The sequence below is a fragment of the Leptodactylus fuscus genome, chromosome 1 (genome assembly GCF_031893055.1).
Source record: "Leptodactylus fuscus isolate aLepFus1 chromosome 1, aLepFus1.hap2, whole genome shotgun sequence".
NCBI classification, from domain to species: Eukaryota; Metazoa; Chordata; class Amphibia; order Anura; family Leptodactylidae; genus Leptodactylus; species Leptodactylus fuscus.
Window position 1 is genome coordinate 248,224,562 of NC_134265.1, and position 25,462 is coordinate 248,250,023.

The 25,462-nt window shown below is 41.0% G+C and overlaps 1 protein-coding gene across 1 annotated transcript in view; it reads left to right on the forward strand.

The window, feature by feature from the left end:
- The window catches only part of PDLIM5 (PDZ and LIM domain 5), a 94,892-nt gene that overhangs the window by 44,068 nt on the left and 25,362 nt on the right, over positions 1 to 25,462 (forward strand). Inside the window, exon 3 of the mRNA XM_075285967.1 lies at positions 8,276 to 8,427. Coding sequence (XP_075142068.1) covers positions 8,276 to 8,427 — 152 coding nt within the window. The remainder of the gene's footprint in view (positions 1 to 8,275; positions 8,428 to 25,462) is intronic.

Consider the following 25,462-nt stretch of genomic DNA (forward strand, 5'->3'; position numbering starts at 1 on the left):
ACACCGGTATAATGTGAGATTTAGGGCTAGTTCACACTGGCACAGAGGGGACGGATATTATTATCCATGTTATAATCCGACCCCTCACAATGGTGGTCTATGGAGACTGCTAGCGTTCTTTATTCTGCTAGCGGCATGTTGCATGTAGCCGCTAGTGGGAAAAAAAGCAAGTTGCCCTTTCTTCAAGCAGATTCCGCGGCTCGTCCGCCCCGGGGCTGCAACCTCCAGAGTCGGCCCTTTCATTTGAGCCTACTCCAGAGGAAGAAGCTGCGACTGTCGGAAGTCGTGGCAGGCGGATTTTGGCCCGAGAGTGACGCGGCTCCCTGCGTTTCACTATCAGCACCAAAATCCGCGCTTCTGTTCCACGTGTGAACTAACCCTTACATTATTTAAATGCTTCAGAACAGCTCCATTGTATAAGTGTCTATTCTGTACCAAAAAACTGTATGGCTGAGGCCCCACATTGTGGAAATACAGCTTTTATTGTTAAAGATTTTGCTGAGCCAAAGCCAGGAGTGGATTGAGCAGAAGGTAGAAGTTCTTATTTCTATATATCTCTTATTTTATTTCAAGCCATTCTTGGCTTTGGCTAACTTAAAAAAGAAACAAAAAAAACGCAAAATCTGTAACAAAAAAAAGCTGCATTTCCGCAACATGGAGCCTCAGCCTAAGGGAAAGTTCACACGGCAGAAAATGAAAAGGAATCCACAGCAAACTCCTCCATGTGAACGTACCTCAAGTCTTACAATTGAATAGATCTACTTAACTGTAGAGAAAAATGACTATACAGTTCAACTTGGATAAATAACCCACTTGTGGTTTAAATAGAGGGGAAAAAGTAGACTATTAATCCGAAGTGCTGAGATGTTTATTTTCTCATGTGGTTTGGCATGCGAAAGGGATCTTTTTATCCATACACAGGACCTCAAATATTTGCCTTGATTCTTTCCTGCAAGGCATATGTTTAAAACTTTAGCTTTGTGAGATGTTCCACATTATAAGAGAAATTTATCGTGTGTGTATATGTATATATGTATATATATATATATATATATATATATATATATATATATATATATTATTTTGTGATTCTTTCTTTAGAACTTCTTTTTGGGATGTTATTTAGCAGTTATTTGTCGTTTTTTTTTTTTTTTTTTTGGCCATATTTTTAGCAGGTGTGCCTTTTATTTAGGCTTTTTAATTGTGCCTTTTAATTAGCTTCCAGCCAGCACAGGAAGTTCCCAGCAGCACTGCTCTCTGCTATTCTCTTCTATCTGTGTCTGCAAACAGGAAGCAGAAAGTCCTCAGCAGCAGCCTGTGCTGTACAGACACATAGGAAAGAATAGCACAGAGGGTGCACGATGAGACTTCCAGGGTGCACCAAGAGGCTCATTAGCATATGAATTCAAAAACCACTGAGGCGATTTACATACAAAAGGTATGTGTGGAATAGACTTTCTAAAGGCTATGGACGGATGTGCTTAGTTAAAAATGACTTTTCCCAATGATATAGCCCCTTTCCACTTCACCCAGCATTGTGTGAGTGCAATGCAGAGAAGAATACAGTTAACTTGTTTGCAATCAACCTCATATAATAAATGTATCTCTTTTTTTTCCCATTTGGTGTGGCCCTTGTATGCCAAATATTATGAGAAATGTGGGAAGTAGTTTCTTTGAAATTTAAGGAAATGCAGTCTTCTACTGGCTTGGGCCAGGTTCATATCTGTGTTCGGGGATTCTGTTCCCCCTCTCTCCATGAAAAATGCGGATAAAAAAGCACTGCGAGCAGCACTCTACTCTCCGCGTTTTTCGTGCGGAAATCACATGGACACCATTATAGTCTATGGCGTCTGCTGGTTTCCTAAGGTAACTTTTTTTTTTTTTTTAATGCGGATTAGGATTTTATTTGGGGGGTTTCTTTGCTTGGGACCCATGCACAGATGTGACTCAAGCCTGAGGTACTCAGAACACAAAATCCTGAAATTCACAAAAGTGTGTGTGTGTGTGTGTGTGTGTGTGTGTGTGTGTGTGTGTGTTTTTGTGAAAAACAACTGACTTTGTAGAAAGAAGAAATGTAAAATGTGTATGATATTTCACAGATGGCTAGTTTCAACAAACATGTACAAGAGGTATTAGATCAGCGAAGTAACAAAATTGCAGTGAAGTTCTTAACTTTTCCTGTAACTAAGCTATTATTGTGTGGAAAAAATAAAAATCTGGTACCAAAAAAACATTCCATGTGGCCGAATAATTATTTGGCATAGTCTGTTGGGGATAACAGAACAGTTATATTCCTGGTACTGCAGCTAAGCCATATTTTCTGGAAAGTAAACCACTACATTCATTTGCTAAAGGCAAATGTATACTACCCCAAGAATAAGTAGCAAATGTTGCTTAGTTTAAATGTACTGTGAGAGAGTGAAGGGTGTGGTCTGGGAAGACAGCTATGTCCCAGCCAGGCAGCTAAAGGGTGTTTGGTAAAGGCCCACACCAGGGAGGTCAGCTGACTAATCAGGCCTGATAATAGTCTGTGTGTGAGGACTAGCACTGTGGCACCACACTGACAGTGCTGATCTGTTCAGACCAAACTTACAAAGCAGATACTGTGCCACCCGTTGTTGTTGCCAAGGTGGGAGTCTGGTAGCCAGTCTCCTGTATAGTCAGAGAAAAGTTTCCTTATGTTTGTTAGTTCTCAGCCGAGAAGTTTTGGTTATTTGTGCCTTTGCAAAGGCAGTGTTATGCACTACAAGTGAATAAAGCCTGAACTTGTGTGCAACCCCGTGTCTGTGTCCCTGTTTCCTGCACTGCTACAAGCATCTACCTGCATACATTCATACATACATACATACATACATACATACAAATACTTTATACTCTGTATATAGTCTTTTTGTGTTTCTAGAGTGGGCTGGTAACAGAGGATGACCATGTTCTGTTAGGAATGTCCCTGATATTTGAATGTACATATCAGTGATGTTGTTAAGATCAAATTTTAGAAGTGAAGTCCCTCTGTATTAAATTTCTTGGTCTATACTTGTTTAGTAAAGCAAGAGATCCAAGTGACATTTGCCTGATACAGTAAGTGTCATAGTGTTGATGCCTACAAGCAGTATGTAATGGCACTGTAATAGGAATAGCTCTGAAATGCTGTGTCTTCCCAGACGCACGGAGGGGGCATACAGATGAAGTTATAATAAAGCAATATTTACAGTCGGATAATGTCAGCATGAAAGCTGAGACTGGTCCTAGTCAGATACTGTTTCTGTGTAGGAAAACATTGCTGTCATTTCTAGGGTTGTAAAACATTTATTTCACTTGTTAGCTCAAGACTTATTACTGCCTATAGTTTTGTCATTTTCTTATCATTTGATTATTTTTGTTACTATATTTTGATTCTATATTGTTTCCATATTACTTATTTGTACAAGATCTCATTACTGATCCCCTGCCACTTCCATTCCTGCTGTGGCTCAAGTCTCGCACTGGTCTCTGCTTCTTGCTCATTCTCAACACACAGGAGATTCTGCTCTGCAAGTCCCTGTCAGGAGTGTGACCACTGTAGCCAGTGTTTGTCTGAGCAGGCGTTTTTGTGTTGTGAGAGAGCAGGGAACAGTGGAATAACCACAGCATGGGTGCATTGTGGGTGGTAGGGGAGCTGGGAGGTAATGGGGGCTAGAATTAAAAGAAAGTGTCTGAGTCAGTTGCAAAGGTATGCAGTTCTCAGAGGAGGTGACAGTTCCTCTTTAAGTGATTTTTTTTTTTTTTTTTGTTATGCAAGGTAGTCATAGAAGTAGATTCAAAATCTGTTATTGCTGATGCTGTCACTCATGTCTAGTATCTGTTCCCATGTCTATTTTCAATACCCTGCAGAGCTCATCCTATATTCTAGGCAGAGTATTACTCTCTGAGGATGATGCCTGCACAGGTCCTGAAAGCTAAACCAACTGCTGCAGATAGCACTGGGGAAAGGAATGGAGGCATGATGATCTCATTCTGAGAGAGGATGGCTATAAGGAACATACTTTAGAGGTAAAAGAAAAGCAGTAGGGGCCATTCACATGGAGCAAAATGGCACGGATACCACATGTATTATGGTGCTTTTCCGCGCGGGATTGTCGGCAGAGTCCGCATGGTAAAAAAGCCTCCTCATAGAACTCTATGGGGAGGTTTTTTTTACCGCGTGGACTCTGCCGCCGATTAAGCACCATAATATGCGCGGTATCTGCGCCATTTTGCTCCATGTGAATGGCCCTTTAAGGCATTTTGACAGAAGAATTAGGGGATAGGGCTTTGCTGAATCTGAGGTCAAATGATAGCACTCAATTTTGCTGTTTTCTTGAGCCAAAGTCAGGAGTGGATTTAACAGAAGGGAAACATCTAAGTACTTCCTATATATTTTCCATTCCTTTTCAATCCACTCCTGACCTTGGCTCAAATTAACTGCAGCAAAATCTGCAACAAAAAATTCTGCAGTTCTGCAATGTAGCCTAAAGGAGTATACCCATCTGAAAGCTTTCATGGTATCCTATCCTACTAATATTATAAATGTGAAAGTTTGGATGTTTGTTCCTCAATCACAGCCGAACGGATTTAGGTGAGATGTCACACATCTCACGGATCTGCTATATGTACTGAGTCCTACCATCCAGGACTCAGGAAATGTGGTTATTACCGCAACCTTTTTTGTTTTCTTATCTCTAACTCTCCTGATGAGCCTTGCGAAACGAAACGCATAGAGAGTGTTTGAATAGGGCTTATAATGCCATTAGCTCAGTCTACTCCAGTTTACTTGTGTGCTAACAATTAGCTTGTAATAGTGTAAGCGCAGCCTGTTATATCCGACCTATTAGAGGCAGTCTGCTATATCTGCACTTATTTAGATAAGAGGGTTACTATTGTTTTATCAAGTGACTATATCTGTTTAGACACCACTTTAACAAATAGTGACAGGAGCAATGACATTAGCCCTTGGAGATATAGGGGGGAATTGGTCATACGGGTGGGTGTATACCACACCGCGCTGCTAACTATTTTGGACCATTGCTCGTGGGGTGGGTTTCCCCGACTCTGGCCACCCCCCTTGCCCTATCCACAAAAGGATACAAGTGTGCAATACTTGTTGTTAACACTGTAACACAATAGCAGTGACGAGATACACAGAAATTTCGTTTTTAATCATATTTATTAAAAGCTACATTTTATTTTCACTTGAGTATACCCCTGTGCTGAAAAACTATTGATTTTGGATATACTAGCCCTTGGATACAAGAGATGTCACACATACCTAGATATTTACTAGGAAGAAAAGATGGGCTACTTCTTAGGTCCCACACTCACCCAGAATCCCGATCGGCGAACATTCTCTCTGCCTCCGCTGCAGGACCTGAGATGACCTCATCACAGGTCTTTCAGCTGGGCTCAAATTGCTTGGCTTCAGTCTGTGGGCAGGCCGCAGGGGAAGCAGAGCGGCCTGATACGTTGGTGGCATTGCGTGAGCGGCACCTGTGAGCAAGTCCTCGCAGAGAAAATGGCGCCTTCTCCGGCTCTGGAGTGACGACACCAAGCCGGCCGGAAGCGTGGAGCCGGCATAAGTTCTGCCCGCGTCACCACACATTCAGCAGACGGCCGCATCGCCACCCGTAATTTGCCGTCTGGCCGAACACCCGTGGGAGAATGGACACATACCTCCGCACCACCTCTTCAGTGACTACAGCGGCTCCAGGTTGTGGAGGTTAGGGGCTTACAGTGTGTGGGGGTGGGGTGGAAGGGATGTTAGGGGTCTGGGGATGAAGAGAGTTGGTGGTGTGGGGGAGGGGGTTAGGGGGAAAGGGACATTGGGGGTCCAGTGGGGAAAGGGAGTCCAGGTGTACAGGGATGCGCCCGCAGGGAACTTTGGTAGGGGTGCAGCGGAGGGGGTGCTTTGCATATCTTCAACTTGCGGGGGCCATTGTCTCGAGCCGCGGAGAGTGGCCGTTTGGGTGCACGGGCAGGACTGGTGGCAGAGGGTGCACCATGGCAGGGGAGACACATGGGAGCACCTGCAGGGGAGAGTCCAGGTGCATTGAGGACTGTGGGCCCAGCCGTGCACAGGAAGTGGGTTGCGCAGAGGGTCAGGGGGCTGCGGATTAAGTCGCGGGTACTGCTGTTATTGCATAAATGTCACACAGATCAGGTTGTTTCCTTTTATTTCTATAGGAATTCAAAAAAAATGGCAGGTCACAGCAGAGGTGGAATAAGCATAGATCAGCATTATATTTATTTCTGTGAATATGCCTTAAATGGTTTAGATCTAAATACCCTTTAAAGGGAGCCTATTATTAGAAAAACATCCTTTTAACTAATTGCACATTGGAATAGCTTTTAAAAAGGCTATTTTACTCCTCCCTTCCATTCTTTTCTTCTTTCTGCTGTTTCTGATAAAAATCCATTTCTTCTGTTATGCTAATTACGATCATGGAGCATTGGAGGCATCTGAACACCCCCCCCCCCCCCCCCGGCATAACGTTCCACCACCCCCTTAGCTCATTGTGTCCCCCCCCCCCCCCCCACACTTCCTCTTCTCCGTATCTTCTGCCTTTTGCAGGCATCAGACACACCGCTGTATCAGACCAGCAGAAAATGGCAGCCCGGGCATGCGCAGTCGGCTCTTTCAACACTTGTATTATAGTTTTCTGTTGGAAATGTGCTGCTTCCTTGTTACCAGTCTCCATTTGTATCAAAGATACAACACTTTCCAGGTTTTGTTCCTCACACTTTCCATGAAAGTGGCTAGGGTGCAGACGCCTCGGTCTCTGACATATATTATATTATATTATAACTCGCAGCAGTTTTCTCCATTCTGGCACATGGGAATGCGAGTGACTTATGAAGAAGCTGGCGCCTCTTCAGAAATGTGCTGTTCCATGCGCCTGTCAGGGCTTTTATTAAGACTGGCATACAAAACGCCAGTCTTAATAAATCTGCTCCAGCATATCCATAGATGCATAAAACCGAACATGCTTTCATATGTCAAAGGAGAGAGATGATGCCTAACAGAAACACAGATGGGTAAAAAAAAAAAAAAAAAAAAAATCATTGTCATTTGGCAGCTTTACTCCAGCTAAGCACATGTGTAACAGTCTAGCATGTTTAGAGGGAGTCTGTCATTACGAAAAGTGATATCAAACCACCCACATTATATTGTATGGGACATTATGCTGAGCACCACCTTACATTCAGATATTCCGATAGATGCTAATAAAACCGGTTTTAACAATGTGCAAATAAGGTTGTATTGCAAAGGCTGCAATGTTTTTAAACTTGAATACAGACCCCTAGGAGGCTCTGACACACCAGATTACACTACCTCATTTGTATATTTCTGAAATGTGCCTTTTCAAGGAAATTATGTGTCAACTGCCTAAAGTTATAATGGTGCTGTGAAGGATTGCACCGCCTCACCAAGCCGATTGGCACTCCGACAGTCACCCTCCTTACCTTACGGATCCCTCTCGTCCCGAGGGATTATAGATAATTCGAAACCAGCTTTATACATTTTATATAAATTTTATATCTTTATTAACCCCAGGTGGGTCGGTACTAGCCACAAACATGTATAGAAACCTATATTAGCGGATTAAAGAGCAAACATGGTTACAGCAGCATGGTACAGTACAATAAAGGGAAAGGAGAATAAAAGGTCAGAAAAAGAGATATAATACCCAGTTGGATCGCTGGAGTTTCTTCTCATAAAATCCAGGGCACGTTGCTTAGAGTCCTTAATTAATCCTCAGGCTTTTGGAGTGACATTCCCCATCAGTAGAACAGTCCAGAGCAGGCCAGAGCACATGTCTCCTGCCGTCTTAGTGTATGGTCTCCATAAGGCAAGAGATTACAGTCCAGGGCAACAGAACACACCGCAACAACACAGAACAGAGCACCAACAATAGTTTTTAGTCCACAAAAGTTCATCAGTCCATAAGAGTTAATCAGACCCATCAAGTGGCTTCCAGTCCTTTTGCCCCCCCCCCCCCCCCCACACACACACAGTACTGTATCTGGTTTGATGTAGACATTCCTATATCCTTTTTAAAGGACTATAATGACTATAAAGATATGGTAAGTAAAATTTGCCCTGATACAGACTGACTAATTATTCACTTTGTCTTCTCTACCAGTTGAATTCCTCTGTATTACACAAATGTCCTGGATATGTGAAGGAAAATGGCTAGAATGCAAATCTGGTCTTTTCTATATCTTAATTATTCTCTTTTTTTTTTTTTTTCCCCCTAACTAGCTGAATGACGGAGGCAAAGCTGCTAAAGCAAATATTGGTATTGGTGACGTGGTCCTTAGTATTGATGGTATAAGCACCGATGGAATGACTCATTTGGAGGCACAAAACAAGATTAAGGCTTGCACTGGATCATTGAGCTTGAGCCTACAAAAGTAAGTTGAACTGTTTGTCTTTAACAGGAAATGCTCTTTTTACATCTCTATTGTGGCCTGATGAGATAGATAGATAGATATATATATATATATATATATATATATATATATATATATATATATATATATAGAAATCTAAATTGCATCAATATTTTTGGTGCGATCACCCTTAGCTTTCAAAGCAGCATCAATTCTTCTAGGAACACTTGCATGCAGTTTTTAAAGAAACTTCTCAGGGAGTTTGTTCCAGAATTCTTGGAGCAAATCTTCTGTGGTTAGTAATCCCAGACAGTCTTGTTGAAATTGAGATCAGGACTCTGGGAACAGTATCATCACTTCCAAGGCTCCCTCATTACACTGAAGACAGTTCTTAATGGCATTGGTGGTATGTTTGGGGTTGTTGTCCTGCTGACTGATGTATTGCCTGAGGGATAAGTATCTGCCGGTATTTCTTAGCGTTGAGGACATTTTATTACTGAACAAATCCTTCATTCCATTTGCTAATATGTAGCTCCACACAACAAACCTCCAGCATGCTTCACTGTTGCCTGCAGACTCTCATCTTTGTGCTGTTCTCTAGTGAACACTGTCTTCTGTTGCAGCCAAATATTTTCAATTTTGGCCCAGAGCAGCTGCTGTCCTTATTCTGCACCCCAGTTCCTATGTTTTCATGCATAGTTGAGTTGCAGGGTTTGGTCTCCACATTGAAAGTATGTGTAAGGATTGGAGTCAGGGTCAGGCAGTGTAAAGTGACACAGCTGGGAAAGCAACACTGTGCAACTAATGACAAAAGGGGTCGCAGGCCCTGCAGCTATAACTATGCTGTAATATCTGAGATGAGGCAGACCAATGCACTTCCTAATTGAAGTGCGCCTACCACGGCTCCTACACTTCTATCCGGCGGCTAGGATAAGGGGAGAGAAGGCCCTGAAAGTCCTAGGGACTGGAGTCACGGGGTCACACCTAAACGGCATGGAGACTGAAGGCAAGGAAAAGATTAACCCTTAATGACCTAAGCACACCCAATAGAACTCCTAACACGTCTCCCAGGGAGACGCCGCGCAGCAAGGAGACCGCGGCGACTCCGTATCCTGACAGTATGGCTTTTGGGTGCAATTCTTCCATGAACTTCTCTGAACTATAAGTGGGTGTACCTGGGTCCCATCACCAGTTATGAGCTTATGGCACAGCTGAAATCTTTTGATTTCAAAGGGAAGTAAGCATGATGTGTCATTCATCTGCTTCACTAAGTTTCCTTGGCCGACTACTCTACTCCTAATACAGCCTCCAATGCAGATGTGAACATAGCACTTACATTTAATATAAGGAAACATGGTTATGATTTCACTTTGATATATTCTGCTTATTCAATGTCTCTAAATAATAGTAAATGTCCTTTTCCTGGCAAGAGAATTGTCTTGCATAAAAAAGCTGTTTATAAATATGGGACACTGATCTAGGTGGAATATATTTATAGGATTTGGATGAGTTACACAGCCCTATTGCATAATGGTGTACACTTGGAGCCAAGTTATTTTATTTTCTTGACATTTAGGTCCCAGAGTAGATGTGTTTCCCAATTCCTTCCCTAGTTATTTCCCCACCCTTATTTGATTCCCACTTCATTACTAATTTACTATTACTTATTGACATATGTTTAAGTCAGTGAGACTGAATATTTTATTTGCTTGGCTTTTGAACTTAAATGTATACTCCAATAAGCACGAGCTTCATTTTCCAAAAGTGTCAGTGTTGCTCATGCTATCCAGTCAGATCACCTTTTTGTTTTTAAACTAAGCTGTTGGGAGGTGAAGGAACACCCATCGTCTCTCCAGTATACATTTACAAATTTCTATTTCAGGCAGTTCTCATCCTTTGCAATGCAAAGTTGGAAAAAATGCTCTAGCCTCACAGGTTAAACCAGCAGGCAAGGCGGACTGTTCTTGCTGAAGTCAGGTCCACTGTAGGTCATCTTAGTGCATTTTTCTCACAGTAGACTACTATATTTGGCTATAGCCGTAAAGGGGTTGTCAGGATAAAAAAAAAAATGGATAAGTGGGATTCGCATGAATCCCATCCACTTTGCTGATACTGTATAATGCCGTGATTTTTCCCATGGCGTTTATGCTGCAGACAAATCGCAGCGTTTTCGGCCTGTGGGGCCCTGGCCTAAAAGGACAGACTCCAAAACAGAAGCCCAATTGACGCTATTACAGACAATGGGATCTTTTGGACTCCATTGGTATTGGATAGGGGAATATCAGTGGATTGATAGACATGTTAATGCTATGCAAATTGTAAAATGGAAATAAAAGATTTAAACCTTTCCATTTTATTTAGTATAGAGTATGAGTATCATGCACAGAAATACACACACACACACACACACACACACACACACTTTGGCATATTACCAATGGTTGTCTGGGGAATGTAGTGCCACACGTAATGCAGTTGGATATGCAAATTATCTGGGTTCAATTTTTCATTTTGCAAATATTGTGCAGTGATATCCCTAGTGTGCACAATGGGAGACAATTCAGGCATATTTAGGCCACACAGGTGGCTCACAAGAGCAATTGCAACATGTTGAAAAATATTTCCTTTAATGCTTTTGAGAAATGGCTGTATCACTGGTTCTACATATTTATTTAACGTAGAGCTGTTATTGTACTGTACATGAAAACTGGAGGGGTCCTTACCCTATGCCACCCCACACCATAATCCTGGGTGTAGGATTGGTGTAACTCTACCTCATGAAGACCTCTTGACATTACTCCAGTGGTGTCCAAACCTATCTCCAACTATCATTGCATCCAAGACAAAATTTGGACTCCACACTCAATTGTATAGTCCTTTATTTGAGCCTACATTACAGTCTTGCTGTACACTATGATAGCCTTCCAGAGTAATCGTATTAGGTCAGTAGCTGTAGCTGGATGTCTGACTCCTAATGTCATGCAAGCCCCTTCTGACGGTTTCTACAATATCTCCGCTCTTTTCCGCCTTTACAATGTGATTTCCAATTCTACTTTCAGTACAGAATGATCACTACCTGCCCTTCTTCAAATTCTCACAGCTCCTGCTGACTTTCCAGTTCTTTGTTTTTCCAACCACTTGTACAGTGACCATTGAACAGTGCTGACATCTTGGTCAAGGAAGATGGCAATCTGCAGGAGTGATAAACCAAGGTCTTAGTTCCAGGATTCGGGCCGACTATTTGGGATAAGTGTTGATATTGACGAATAGACAGCATTGTACAATCATCATTCAATGTTTCATCTGATATATATGGCTTTTATGCCCCTCCTACCTGCCACAGATTGGAACTAGGTGCTTGAAAAGTTGATCATTTGCAGATCTTTGTGACACCTGCTGCTTCCTCAGTCAGCATAACCTTACAGCTTGTCCTTCTGGGTGTTGCAGTTTCAATGTTGAATGTATTTCCCCTTCTTCCTGTTCTACATTACTGTGCAGTATAGTGAAGTCTGGATAGTTAAAGATCTTATTTCATTTTTTTCACACTATACTGGTGGACTGCCAAGAACATAAATTACTCTTCTGCACTATTCACAACTATTAGTTTCCCTTGCTGCCACATAGACTGTAGTTTGTAAGAGGCCTGAACAAGGACCCAAGCAGACCTTTTATTCTCCACTACACTCCACTAGACCAAGGATGTCTGCTCCAAGCCTCTGTTACTAGTGAACTATGGGGCATCAGGACCGAGAAATTAATTCATACATGTTAGGCCATATAAACCTCTGTGTTCAGAAAATTCACTTGGGGACCCCCCCGAATGGAAACCTATATGCATTAAAAAGCGGTTACCTGGGAAACCCGCAGATCCCATAGACTATAATTGGGTCTGTGTGCAGAAAACGTGCGGAGAGAAAAATCTTGTAGGCAGCACTTTTCTCACCAAACGCAGATATGAACCAGGCATTAGTGTATTAAGGGAAGGAGTGCGCGAAAGAGAAGGAACGCTACTGGCCACTGGAAAAGCAGATTTTCTTTGAGTAGTCAGGTGTCACGTCTCGCTTGAAAAGCTCCTAGAGTACAATACAATGTATCTGCCCCATTACAAAAACATGACCCCATTTTGGAAACTACACCCTTTCAGGAATTTATCAAGGGGTATATTGAACATTTTGACCCCACACCTGTTTCACAGATTTTATCAACATTGGGACATGTGAAAATGATAAAAGGATAAAATGACAATTCAGCATTTTTTAAATTTTATTTACAAGAAGTTAAAGGATACAAAGCCCCCCTCAGTTTGTTCCACAATATATCCTGAACATGGTAATAACCTGTATGTGGTTGGCGTTTTCCATATAGGTATAATTTGATGTAGAAAGGCCGCAGAGGAAATTTTAGATTTCACATGTTACTATAATAAATGTTGAGGAAATACTCTCCCAAATGTAACTCTGAATTGTATGTTCTTAGAATTTTTGGAGTGCGCACTGTTGAAATGAAATATTTTCCTGTTCCTTAAGTTTATTTTTCTAAGTATAAGGAAATTCTCTGGTCACTATCAGGACTATTTAAGGTAAAGAGTGTAAAGATAAATTTTGAGATTATACAACTAAATCTAATGTAATTTAGGATTGTTATTTGAACGCGTTGAATTCGGGACCTCACATTTATCACATCTGACTGTAAAATGTGGCATGTTTATGCTGTGGAAGATTCTGGCTCTGAATATTAACACTGGTGTGTATTTTTTTTTATACATGGTTAAAGAGTATCTGTCACCACTCCTGACATGACAGCTTTATTACTTGTATTTATACTTTTTTGTGCAATTCCTAGGTTGTTCCTCCTGAATAAACTGACTATTGGAAACAGTTGTCAAATTTCTAGTAGGGATAACAGAGGAATAGCACAATTTTAAGAAAAGATACTTTTACTGCAGAATCGTTTTATCATGGAGAATACAATCATTTACTAATGTAGATAGTTAGGACAGGATAGATAACGTTAGGAGAGTTGACATGTCTTCTTTAGGCTAAGGTCCCCCGTAACAAAAAAGTGCTGCAGGAAAAAGTCAAAAGCCAAACCACAGCATTTACGGCCCATGGTGCCCTGGCTTTTGGGTGACTTAAAGTGGTATTAATGGATGTATACATGCTCTGAAATACATTTTAATATGGAAACCTTAGGCTCTGTTGGCATGTGACTTTTTTTCATCATGGTTATATTGCGACAGAATCCCTTGATGCAGGATCCTTCCTATACACTAAAAAGATAACATCCTAGGTGAATTTTTCCAAGATGGCGCTGCATGAGTGGCTACCTCGATACAGAGCTCCAAGCTGAGAGCAACCTTTATCTTTCCTTTTCACTCTTTTTGTCTGTATTCTCAAGAATCCTCTACTCAAGCAACCTAGCACTATGAATTAGCAACTATAAATCGAATGGAAGACCTTGTGGAGTATTTTTTTTTTTTTTCCCTTTTGTTTCTATTGTTAAAGCATGGACAAGACTCAAGACCTGTTCAGCTGGAATTTACTGTGTGGACATGTGCCTGTTACCATTCCCAATGAGCTAAGGACAGCATGGTCACCATGAGGCAGACAAAGCTGGAGGAGAAACCTGCATGGAAGTGCTGACTTCTTTCAAGGAGATGATTTTTGGTGTCTATTGCTGATGTGTGAAGATTCCTACAGCTGACTGGTATTTCTTTCTTTTACTGTGGACACGTGGGACTCTGTTACAGCCTGGGAACCTACCATCACCCACCTACCCTTTTGATTTTATGGAAGCTTGGCAAGAGAGCAGCAACCTGTCTACCTGGATGGCTTCAGACTTCTTTGGGCAGTAGCAAGATCCTGAACTATCACCTGTGAGCATGAGATCCCATTACCTACCAAAGAAACTACCACATGTTATCGTGATAGCTGCATATGACCCCCACCTCTGCAAAAAAAAACCAAAAAAACATTTCTGCCTGTCGGCTGTATTATCAACATCAGTTTGCACAGAGAACTAAATGATCCTGCAGTGTGTCTTTGTTTCTTTCTTTTTAGTTGCTATGATTCCTAGGATCTCTCTATCTGTCATGTGCTTGTATGTGTTTCTCTCTTGTTATATACTACTGTATCATCCATGAAACTGTATCATTGAAACTTCCCCATTGTGGGACTATTAAAGGATTATCTTATCTTATATCTATATGTGCTGAACATAGGCCTGAGAAGAGGGGTGAGCCTGCTCCTTTCGCCGCCCGAGGCTAACTGCAGAAAGCCGCCCCCCCCCCCCCGCTGGGAGGAGGGGGCGGATTGGGGGCGTGGCCGGCTGGATCGGGGGCAGGGCCGAGTGAAGGGGCAGGGCTTAGCCCCGTTCGCCGGCAGAGAGTAAGCCCGGAGACTGCCTGCTCTCTGCCTGAGCGTGAGGGGAGGCTGCTGGAGCAGCGCTGCTCCAGTGGCCTCCCCAAACCACCGCTCGGTGATTAGGTTAGCAAAAATGCCGCCCTCCCTGAGGCCCTGGCATAGTGCCGCCTGAAGCGCTCGCTTCAGGTCGCCTCATGGGAGGTGCGGCAGTGCCTGAGAAACTGCAAAATAACTCCAACTCAAAGTCAGTTCAATTAATAGTTAGAATTTTATGTCGATTATTTGATTGATTTTTTTTATAGCATCCATGCCCCTCTGTCTCTAAAAGGTATATCACTTACTGTATACTATCCAATCAGGATTTCTGACATGTGAATAGCCAAAGCCAAACTTTAGTGGCATATAATAGGGGGAGTGGCATGTAAAAAGGGGAATGTACTAAAATAATTAGTTGCAATCAAGGTAAATTGCTGAATTATTATTATTTTTTTTATGGGGGTAGTTTAAAAATAAATAAAAGATATAGAGAGATCTCAAATATACGCAGGGTGAATAAAAAAAATGTTTTGGCATTCATCACTTCTATGGGTGTGTGAAATATACATGTAGTCAATGTGAAGTTAAATAACACTTTTTACTAATACTATATATTTATAATATATTTTATTTAAACCATTTGTGAGCAGCATCAAGTCTTGAATAACACTGAACTCAAGTAAATGATAGAACCATTTTAATAAACTAAAAATAGTTGTATTGGTATGCCATTACCAAGCTGATTTATGAGGTCAGGATTGGTAAACAGTGGTATTTTCCAGACACGATGACCTGTGACCGAAGTGCTTGCTTAGTTTTATGTCATTATTTTTGTAGCCAGGCTGGATACGTAGGAAGAGTGTTGTCATTTATCTGAGCAATGTGTTCTGCTCTTTATTTAGCCCTGTGGTTTAGCATGTTTCAGCACCTTGCAGTAAGTAACCTTATCTAGCAACTGATATTCATGAAGTACTGAGGACTGGATGACATAAGGTGCAGATGTAGTACAGTATGTTCAAAGTCCACAACTTTTTTTTTTTTCTTTATATGCTGATATTTGGTAAGATTTAACTTCAGAAATATTAAAAATAAGTACATACTGTACACTAGGATTCTTTATTTATTATATCTATACCTCTACCTCAGAATTTTTGGGAACTGTCAGCACTCCACAGTTGATGGAGATGGAGAATGGATGGATTGTGGGATGCAGAACAAAAACTAGAAAATTCAGTTGTGTCTAAATTATTATTAGACACAACTAGGCAGCCCAATAATTTGGGTACTTGTTGGAAAGAAGAAAGTCTATGAATATTCATATCTAATAATTTCTGGGTACTGTGCTGCCAATCAACAGCCTATTAACTTATATGATCTTTTCTACAGAGTGCATTTGTATTTCATTGCCCTATGTAAGTGGGGATATGCTGACAAAAATCAGTGCAGCTGAATGTGGGTGGAAAGATCGCAGGAGCCCTCATTCCTGCCCTGTGTAATTCCTTCAGTACGATGGTTTTCATGGCTGAGGATTTGTCTTGGCCAGAATTGACCAGTGGAATAGGATTTTTTGTATTACTATATTATGTCCTTTGCACTCACTGCTTTTGAAAAGTAAAAGGTTCATAGTAGCACTAGGGCACCAGACTAGACTAAAATAAGGTCAGTTGGGTTTCCTCCGTTTTTATAATGCAGGACTTTTCTCTGCCGATTTTTGAATGAGCAAATGGTCGTGTCTTATTTTATACATTTATTTTTTACTTAAAGGCATTCTATCATTAAAGTTATTTTTTTTTTCTGCCTACCATGTTGGAATAGCCTTAACCCCTTAACGCTCAGCTCAGTAATACTACGTTGCTGCAAGTGTCATGTTGACGGTCAACTCAGTACTATTACTGACCAGTAATGGCGTGGGCACAGAAGCTGTGCCTGCAACATTATTCCCAGCACCTGGCTGTGTTACACAGCCAAGAACCAGGACGAGCTGCCCCATGAAACCATCAGTCAGAGCGCCGCTGTGATCGCCGGTTTTAACCCTTTAGATGCCACGGACAAACGTGTCCATGGCATCTAAATGGTTGCGCGATATACTGACCCCCTCGGCACCCCCCCGTGGCGAGATCGGGGGGTGCCCTGATGAATTTTATGCAGCCCGGGGTCTGGCTAATGAGGTCTGGCGTCTGCATAGACACATTTCCTCTATAGTCTGCAATACACGTGTATTGTAGGCTATAGTACTGGACCAGCAATCAGAGTATTGCTGGTCCAAGTGTACTTATAGAACAAATAAAAAAATGTGAAAAAAAAATAGTTTGTGAGATAAATAAATTGATAATGTGGTATCCGAAGGGATGCAGGTGTTATAGTAGGACCTAATGGGGGTAGTAGTCCCTCTAATAGCTGAGCTGTTATAATGGTCACGGTAGCTGTAGTGGTGGTCCTGACTGTGGGGCACCTCTCATAGGACACACAGCAAGTCAATTTTCAAAAGAAGGAAAGCAAAAGACACAGTCCTTTGTTAACCAAAAGTTTCTTTACTGAGGACTCTGATGAAGTGCAGCAATACCTCACAGTGATACAGTCTCATGTACAATACAGCGGGTGCATGTGAGGAGGACTACCATATAGTGCAGCAATACCTCCCAGTGATACAGTCTCGTGTACATTACAGCGGGTGCATGTGAGGAGGACTACCATATAGTGCAGCAATACCTCCCAGTGATACAGTCTCGTGTACATTACAGCGGGTGCATGTGATGCAGGATTCCCTTGTAAGCTGACAGGTAATGGCTGATGCTGACACAACTCTCCTCAGATTTGGTATTTAGAGTATTGAGGAGACACAGTCCAGGTTATAGATACAGAAGAGGGATCTTCACCGGTTGGCTCCCGGTGGGTGACTGATTTGGGGTATATGTAGTTACTCACGGTTACTGGGCCGGACGCAGACCTAATACACGTGGCCTGGAAACCACGGAGCACTGGACTTGAGCGGAGGCCTTCTTTAGGTCCAGGAATGCAGAAAGGCTCCTTTCTAGCTGCTCCTTTCTGTCAGGTTCTCTCCTTCTTGGAGGCAGTAGAAATATGGCTGTTATCCCCTCTGTATGGACTGGTGAATGGTCCTAGGAGACTCTGTATCTTACATGGCCTGTGAGATTCACCATGTAGCTCCTAGGTTTGGCAGGAGGAATCTGAAAATCCTGCCTGGAGTTGGAGTAGCAGCAGGTGCTGTTACCTCACACACTACACTCTCCACAACATGGCTGCTCTGGTTTCCTTTCCCCTTCTAAGAGGAAGGCGGGGCTAAAGACTCCACCCACAGCTTGCTAGAAAGTTCTGCTCGTGCTGTGTATGAAGTGATTGGGATCCTATATCACATGCACCTACATAGAGTGAAACATAGGTGGCAGCAGAATAGTACATGGCAATAAACAGTGTATGCACACAGGAAATACAGATAGATAGTGATACTCAGTATTAGTACATTGTGAGAGACATGACATTACATAGCATACAACTATTATAATGGCAAGAAGGAGTGTACTGGGACACTACAATAAAGCCCCCAAATTCCCTTTTCCTATATCAAATGAGTTATATTAAAAAAAAATAATAAAAACAATGCATATTAGGTATCGCCACGTCCGTAACAACCTGTACAATAAAATTAAAACATTTCACCTATATGGTAAACGTTGGGGGGGAAATCGGGGAAAAAAAACGCCTGAAATAATAATTTTTTGCAATCTCACCTTACAAAATATGCTATAAAAAGTGATCAAAAATTCATATGTACCCCAAAACAGTACCAATAAAAAGCACAGGTTGTCCCGCAAAAAATAAGCCCTCGACCAACTCTGTCAACCAAAAAATAAAAATGTTATGCATCTCAGAATATGGTGATGCAAAAATCATTGATTTATGTCCCCAAATGGGTTTTTGTTCTGCAAAATTACTAACTCATAAAAAAATAATTTAAGTGAGGTATCGCCGTAACCGTACTGAACTGCAGAATAAAGGTAGCATGTTACTTATGCTGTACGCCATTTGTAAAAACATTTAAAAAGTAAAATGCAATTCCAGAATTGATGTTTTGTTTTTTTATCCACCAAAAAACAGTTAATAAAAAAAATAAGTCAAGTTATAGGCACCCAAAAATGGTGTCATTACAAAATGCATCATATCCCGGGAAGAATATAAGCACTCCTATGGCTACATCAACAGAAAAATAAAAAAATATTGATTGAATAATGTGAAGACAACCCAAAAATCACCAAATCATTAGAAAAAAAAGGTTATATTCTCCCTCCCGTCTGGAGGGGAATATATAAGCTGTGCGAGCGGGATATTTCTACAAACTGCAGAAACAGAGTAATAAATATTATGGTATGCTTTGCTGTTAACCCCTTCTTTGTTACAGAAAAAAGTGGTTTAAAATGAAAAATAAGCATAAAAAAGTGACATTTGGAAATTTCTCCTCCATTTTGCATTAACTCCTGTGGAACACCTAAAGGGTTAATAAAGTTCCTATATACAATTTTGACTAGTTTGAAGACTACCATTTCAAAAATGGGGTCATTTATGGGAGTTTTCTGTTATATAGGACCCTCAAAGTCACTTCACAACTAGAAATGAGCGAGTACTGTTCGGATCAGCCGATCCGAACAGCACGCACGCATTGAAATGAATGGACGTAGCCGGCACGCGGGGGGTTAAGCGGCCGGCCGGCCGGCATCAAAGCGGAAGTACCAGGTGCTTCCATTCATTTCAATGCGTGCGTGCTGTTCGGATCGGCTGATCTGAACAGTACTCGCTCATCTCTATTCACAACTAAATGGGTCCCTAGAATACAAAATCTTGAAATTTTTTTGAAAATCTGACAATTTTCTACTAAAGTTATAAGCCTTCTAACTTCCTAGAAAAGTAAAAGGACATTGAAGAAACAGTGCCAATATTAAGTAGACATATGGGAAATATTAAATAGGAAGAATTTTGTGTGTTATGACTGTGTTTTTACGAGAATAACAGAAACTTTGAAAATTGATAATTTTATGAAATTCTTTTTTTTTTTTTTTTTTTTTTTTTTAATAAACAAACGCAAAGTATAATGACCAAAATTTACCACCAACATAAAGTACAAAGTGTCACGAAAAAACAATCTTGGAATCACCTGGATAGGTAAACGCATTATGAAGCTATCCTCACATAAAGTAAAAGACGTCATATTTGAAAAAACGGGTTTGAGCCTTAAGGCCCAAACTACCCTGCGTCCTCAAGGGGTTAAAGACTATTCTTTTCCTACCTTTAGATGTCTTCTCCAGGTAATTCGGTAGAAATCCCGTTTTTCGTCGATCTGCAAATGAGTTCTCTAAATCCCTTTAAAATTTTGTACGAATTATAGATTAAATGATAAATGAGATTAGGTTTTCTATAAATACAACATATTTTTTTCTTCTTAATCCTGAAAACATACGAAGAGGTCTGCAAAGGTCAAAAATCATATGGAATTTAAAGGACATGTTAGTAAGTATTTAGCAATTGGCGGCTTAGTTATTGCAAGTTTATTTTAAGATATCAGTTGGTGAATGATGCAGGGAAACAATGTGAATTTGGCCTCCGCTTATCTTCTCTTCCCAGAATAACACATGTGTGGCTTTACACTTAGCCGAGTCGTCAATGGAATTCTAGCTTTGAAACCACATCTTCCCACTACGGAAAGTAGTCTTGTGTGCATAGCAATGCTTTCATGATTTAGCAACTTAAAGAAAAAAGTGATATTGTAGCTGTAGCATGCACAATAATGTTTTCTCTAAATGATTTGTATGATAGATTTTTCTTCCAACTTGCTATGTCCCCATGCATGTAGGCTGCTCATAACTGTGCATTAGGGGAGAGTTCTGTGTCCAGGGCAGGGGCGAACCTGCCCTTTTTGCTGCCTGAGGCAGACGACAGAAAGCCGCCCCCCCCCCTTCCCCGGGAGGAGGGGGCGTGGCGGAGCAAAGGAGGCGGGGCTTAGCGGCGTTCGCAGGCAGGGAGAGGACCTGCTCTCTGCCTGAGCGTGAGGGGAGACCACTGGAGTAGCGCTGCTCCAGCGGCCTCCCCAATCCACCGCTCGGTGCTAAGCCAGTCCAGGACAGCTTGTCCTGGACTGGCTTAGGTAAGTAAAAATGCCGCCCTCCCTGGGGCCCTGGCATAGCGCCGCCTGAAGCGGTCGCTTCAGGTTGCCTGATGGGAGGTGCGGCGCTGGTCCAGGGCTCCTCAGTCCAGTATGAAGCCAGGGTCATTAAATGTAATGGAATTAAAATAAAAATGGCTGAAATATATTTAACATTATGATGGATCTGACCAAACCCACTGCAGGCATTTACAATCCTGCTAGTTATAGGGGTATTCTGTTTATTACATACCCACTGTATTATAAATATTACATTGGTATAACGTCAGCCATTAGAGTGGGGGATTTAACTGATTCTATAGGATGCACATGCTCCACCTCCTTTTCTTATAAATCCCTTCATTTTCTAGCAATCTTTAGTTTATATCAGTAGTTGCTGCCCTAGTCAGACATTAGGGGTTTGAAATATATATTTGTATTGTTGGGCACCACATATATGGTGTATATCTCCTTTCCATCAGTACATTTATACCCTTATAAAAATTACTGGTGCCTTTTGTTCTGTGTGCAGTACACACCTGTGCGATATATTCTGTATCATTCTCTGTGGTTTTTGTAACATCTTGCCCTGCTGCTTCTTTTATGTCTTGTTATATTTATTAAATAAATTTCATATATTTTTATATTATCGAGGATTGTTCATCCTTTCTGGTTCTGATGATTTAATATGTGATCTATTAGTTTTTCTCCACAATTTTCTTTTTGTGTGGTCTACTTTGTTCCGTGTGGAGATTCGTGGTCAATAGGATAGTTTCTTTTGGGGCAAATTCTGTTGTATATCAGGTGTTAAACACAAACTTTTGCGGTATCTGTCCGTCGTGAATCCACCTTAAGATCAGAAAAACTTTTTGGAAACTGTTTGTTTAAAAAAAACAAAAAAAACAACAACTTTCATCTCAATGGGTTTTTCAACCAATCTGCAGGTCTACGTTTTGAACTATTTGGAAGGCGGATTACAGATGGATAGTTATCTGATTTTTTTCGGTTTTGCAATCCATTTTTCCCTCTCTGCATGCTCAGAATGAATAAAGAGAGAAATAATGGGGAAAAAAAAGGATTGGTCAAAAATAAACACAAACTGAAAAAAGCGGACAGCAAACTGGAATAAACGGTTATATATATAATTTATTTTATTTTATTTTTTTGAGGTAAACCCATTGACTATCCGTCTTTAAAGACAGATTCAGGTATCCGCTGTGTAACCATTTGGAATCCTTTTTGTACCAAACAGTCTTTTATTTTTAAACGGTTTGCAAGCTGACGGATACCAAGTGCAAGAGTGAGCGAAGCATTAGATTTTTTTTTTTTTTTTTTTAATAGAGTATGTGGCTCAGGAACAAAATGGAATGCACTTTATTCACAAATGTGGTTTTTTTTTTGTTTTTTTTTTTCATTGAAAAACCTCTTTTAGGCTAAACTTAGCAGGCTAAAGCAAAAAAGTGATGTGAGGAAATGTGTGGCTTAAACGCATTGTGTTTTTTTTACTGCAGTGATTTTCACAGAAAGTCCGCAGAGTTTTTCTCTGCAAACTTTCTGCTTCAATTATACCCACAGGGAAACTGGCAGCATTTTCATAGGTATAATTGACATGCTGCAATATTCAAAAAGCAACATTTTTTGGAAATCACAGCATTTCCTCTGCGCATGTTTTTTTTTTTTTTTTTTTGCAACGTGTGTATGGGATTCGCTAGAATCACTGCTGTTCACTGCCGGTTGCTAGGAAAGGTTCATCCATAAACACAAGATAGTTTTACAGTGATGGAAAAAGGATGGAGTGTTCTGTATTCACACAGTGAATTCAGAGCAGAGGAACATTTTTTTTTCTCCTCATAGCATGCCAGCACTGAGAGAATGTCTGATGAATGTACTAGTGACTAGCTGTTTGTGTTATTGCAGTTATATTAGTAACAGACAGCCCACTTTTGTGCTCATGTTACCCTTCTTTTTTCCTGTCATGGGTGTTTTGGCTGCATCATCTCTTGTATTTGCCGTCCATTGTCCCTGGGACGTCTTAAATTATGTTCTCTTGGGCTTTTCTTAGCTATTTGTTTACATGATACTTTACATTTACTCCTGACAGAATTACATGTAAATAAGCCACAAGCAAAGTGTGCTGTAGCCATATTGGGTCAATAAACCACAGAAAAACTGATAGAACACCATGTAGGGCTTATACAGTCATAGAACAGATTGACCTACAGGATCCTGCACATATTTAAACTTTTCATGAAACCTCAGGTACCCTTTAAATACACTAACAAGCATGATTGTTCTATGCCAAATCCATTTTAATAATCACTTTTTATCACATAAGCTTCCTTTAGGGTGAGTTCACACTACGTAAACGGCAGCTTATTCTGAACGTAAAACACGTTCAGAATTAGCGGCGTATAAAGCAGTTCCATTCATTTCTATGGGAGCCAGCATACGAGCGCTCCCCATAGAAATGAATGGGCTGCATGAGCAGAGCCTGCCATACACGCCAGCACATCCCATTCACTTCAATGGGAGTGCTCGTAGTGAAAAAAGCAGCCCATTCATTTCTATGGGGAGCGCTCGTATGCCGGCTCCCATAGAAATGAATGGAACTGCTTTATACGCCACTGATTCTGAACGTGTTTCACGTTCAGAATAAGCTGCCGTTTCCGTAGTGTGAACTCACCCTTAGACATTGTTTAATGTTTTCACATTGATTTTTATCTTTTTATTGATTTTATATTTAGGGGACCAAAGAATCTTTATAAAGGATATATAAGGTTCATAATAAGACAAAAATTTGATCTGTATGAGGGCCTCCTAACTTTTATCTGACAGCATATGTTTGGGTTTACTATCAAACGTTTGACCCATAGCTGTATGAGCTTCTATTGGTAATGAGGCTCAGCAATCAGATCCGTCGGTTCAACCTCCTTTATAAATAGTATGCTTTAATATGATCCCTAGTGCTGGCTACAGACCTGAGATATTTTCTGGCAGTCTTCTATTGCCTGTGGCTTACCCCAAGGCTTGGATCTTTCCAAAAATGTTTGAATGAGCCAACTAATATTTCACATGTATAACAGACGATACACATAAAAATCAGCAATTTGCTAGCATTTTTTGGGGCCCCAACAGCATTTTCATACTGTTGTATTTAAAGTATAGGTCATCATAGAAACACAGAAAATTGATGTCTGGAAAAGACCACATGGTCCATCTATTCTGCCCCTTCTATTGCTGTTTGGACCCATAAGGCAGGGCTGCAGCTTTGCAGCTATTCCTTGAATAGGAGTAGAACTGCTTGTGGCTCAGTCCTCAGCAGCAGCAGCTTCTTGAACCCTGAGGCAGCTGGATCAGCTGATCAGTGCAGGGTGTAGCTGTCCGGCCCCCACCGGTTCTGTAGCTAGGTCATTAGCAGAAAACGCTGTTTGGGCCTAGAACATCCCTTTTAATTCCACTCCTCTACTTTAATCCTGTTTTTATCTCATGTTGCAAATAAAACTGATGAATACAATATATGACAATCTCTCTTTCCCTGTTAGATTATCCAAATCTGAATTCTTCTGTAACCAGCCGTAAGCCAACTGGTCTGAGCAGGATCCTCCCTTCTGTTATTGTTCTGCATACAGTCTCAGATCTGTCAGTATTGCTCCAAATTTTTAGCGACAAATACTGCTAGTCTTGTTCTGAAATGGATCAGTGTCTACCTGAAAGTATGCTCTCCACCAGGATGTGACGTTCCAAGGGTGGGATTCAAATGGCCTCGATGATACCAGGGCTAATATAGGTAACTGGGTGTCTGCAGGAAGACAAATCCCTGCCTTCTCAGTAATTTCCCAGCTGAATATGGTGCAGATTTATCACTGTATCCCTGTACTCTCTACAGGATTTCTAATAGACAGTTTGCTTTAAAAATATGTAAAAAATCCTCCATACTGACAAACAGTAAAGGCAAGATTATCTCTTATTTACATCTACCAGTCTCTATTGGGTTTAGTGTTCATCTAAAGGCCTGACATAGCTGAGATGAGAATACCTGCCTTTGCAGCAGTCTGAGGTGGCCCGCATTATAGAAATAGAAGAGTTGCTTGTTCAATACGGTTTCTGTACCTCCTATGGAAGTGATTAGGACTTGGCATGGAAACAACGCAAAGCTTCTATGCCTTTTCTATAACTCCCATAGAATAGCCCACACAGTTTCCATAATCCCACAAACTAGGGCTGGAACACAGGTTTTCTGTGTATAATGAAAGTGAGAGAAGAGTGCCCATTTTATGGCTTTAGCTCAATAGCCACAATTGAACAGGAATTGTTTCTTAATTTTAATACCTGCAAATTGCATACAGCAACTAAACTGGATAGCAGTACATCCGAAAAAAATATAATTTTTGACTTTGGAGTCAAAGGCATTCAAATGTGTGCATGGTGAACTCAATAATCCTAATACAGAATCAACTATGCATCTTCTAGCGGGGCTACAGGAAGTCACAAATTATTCTCTGTAGTT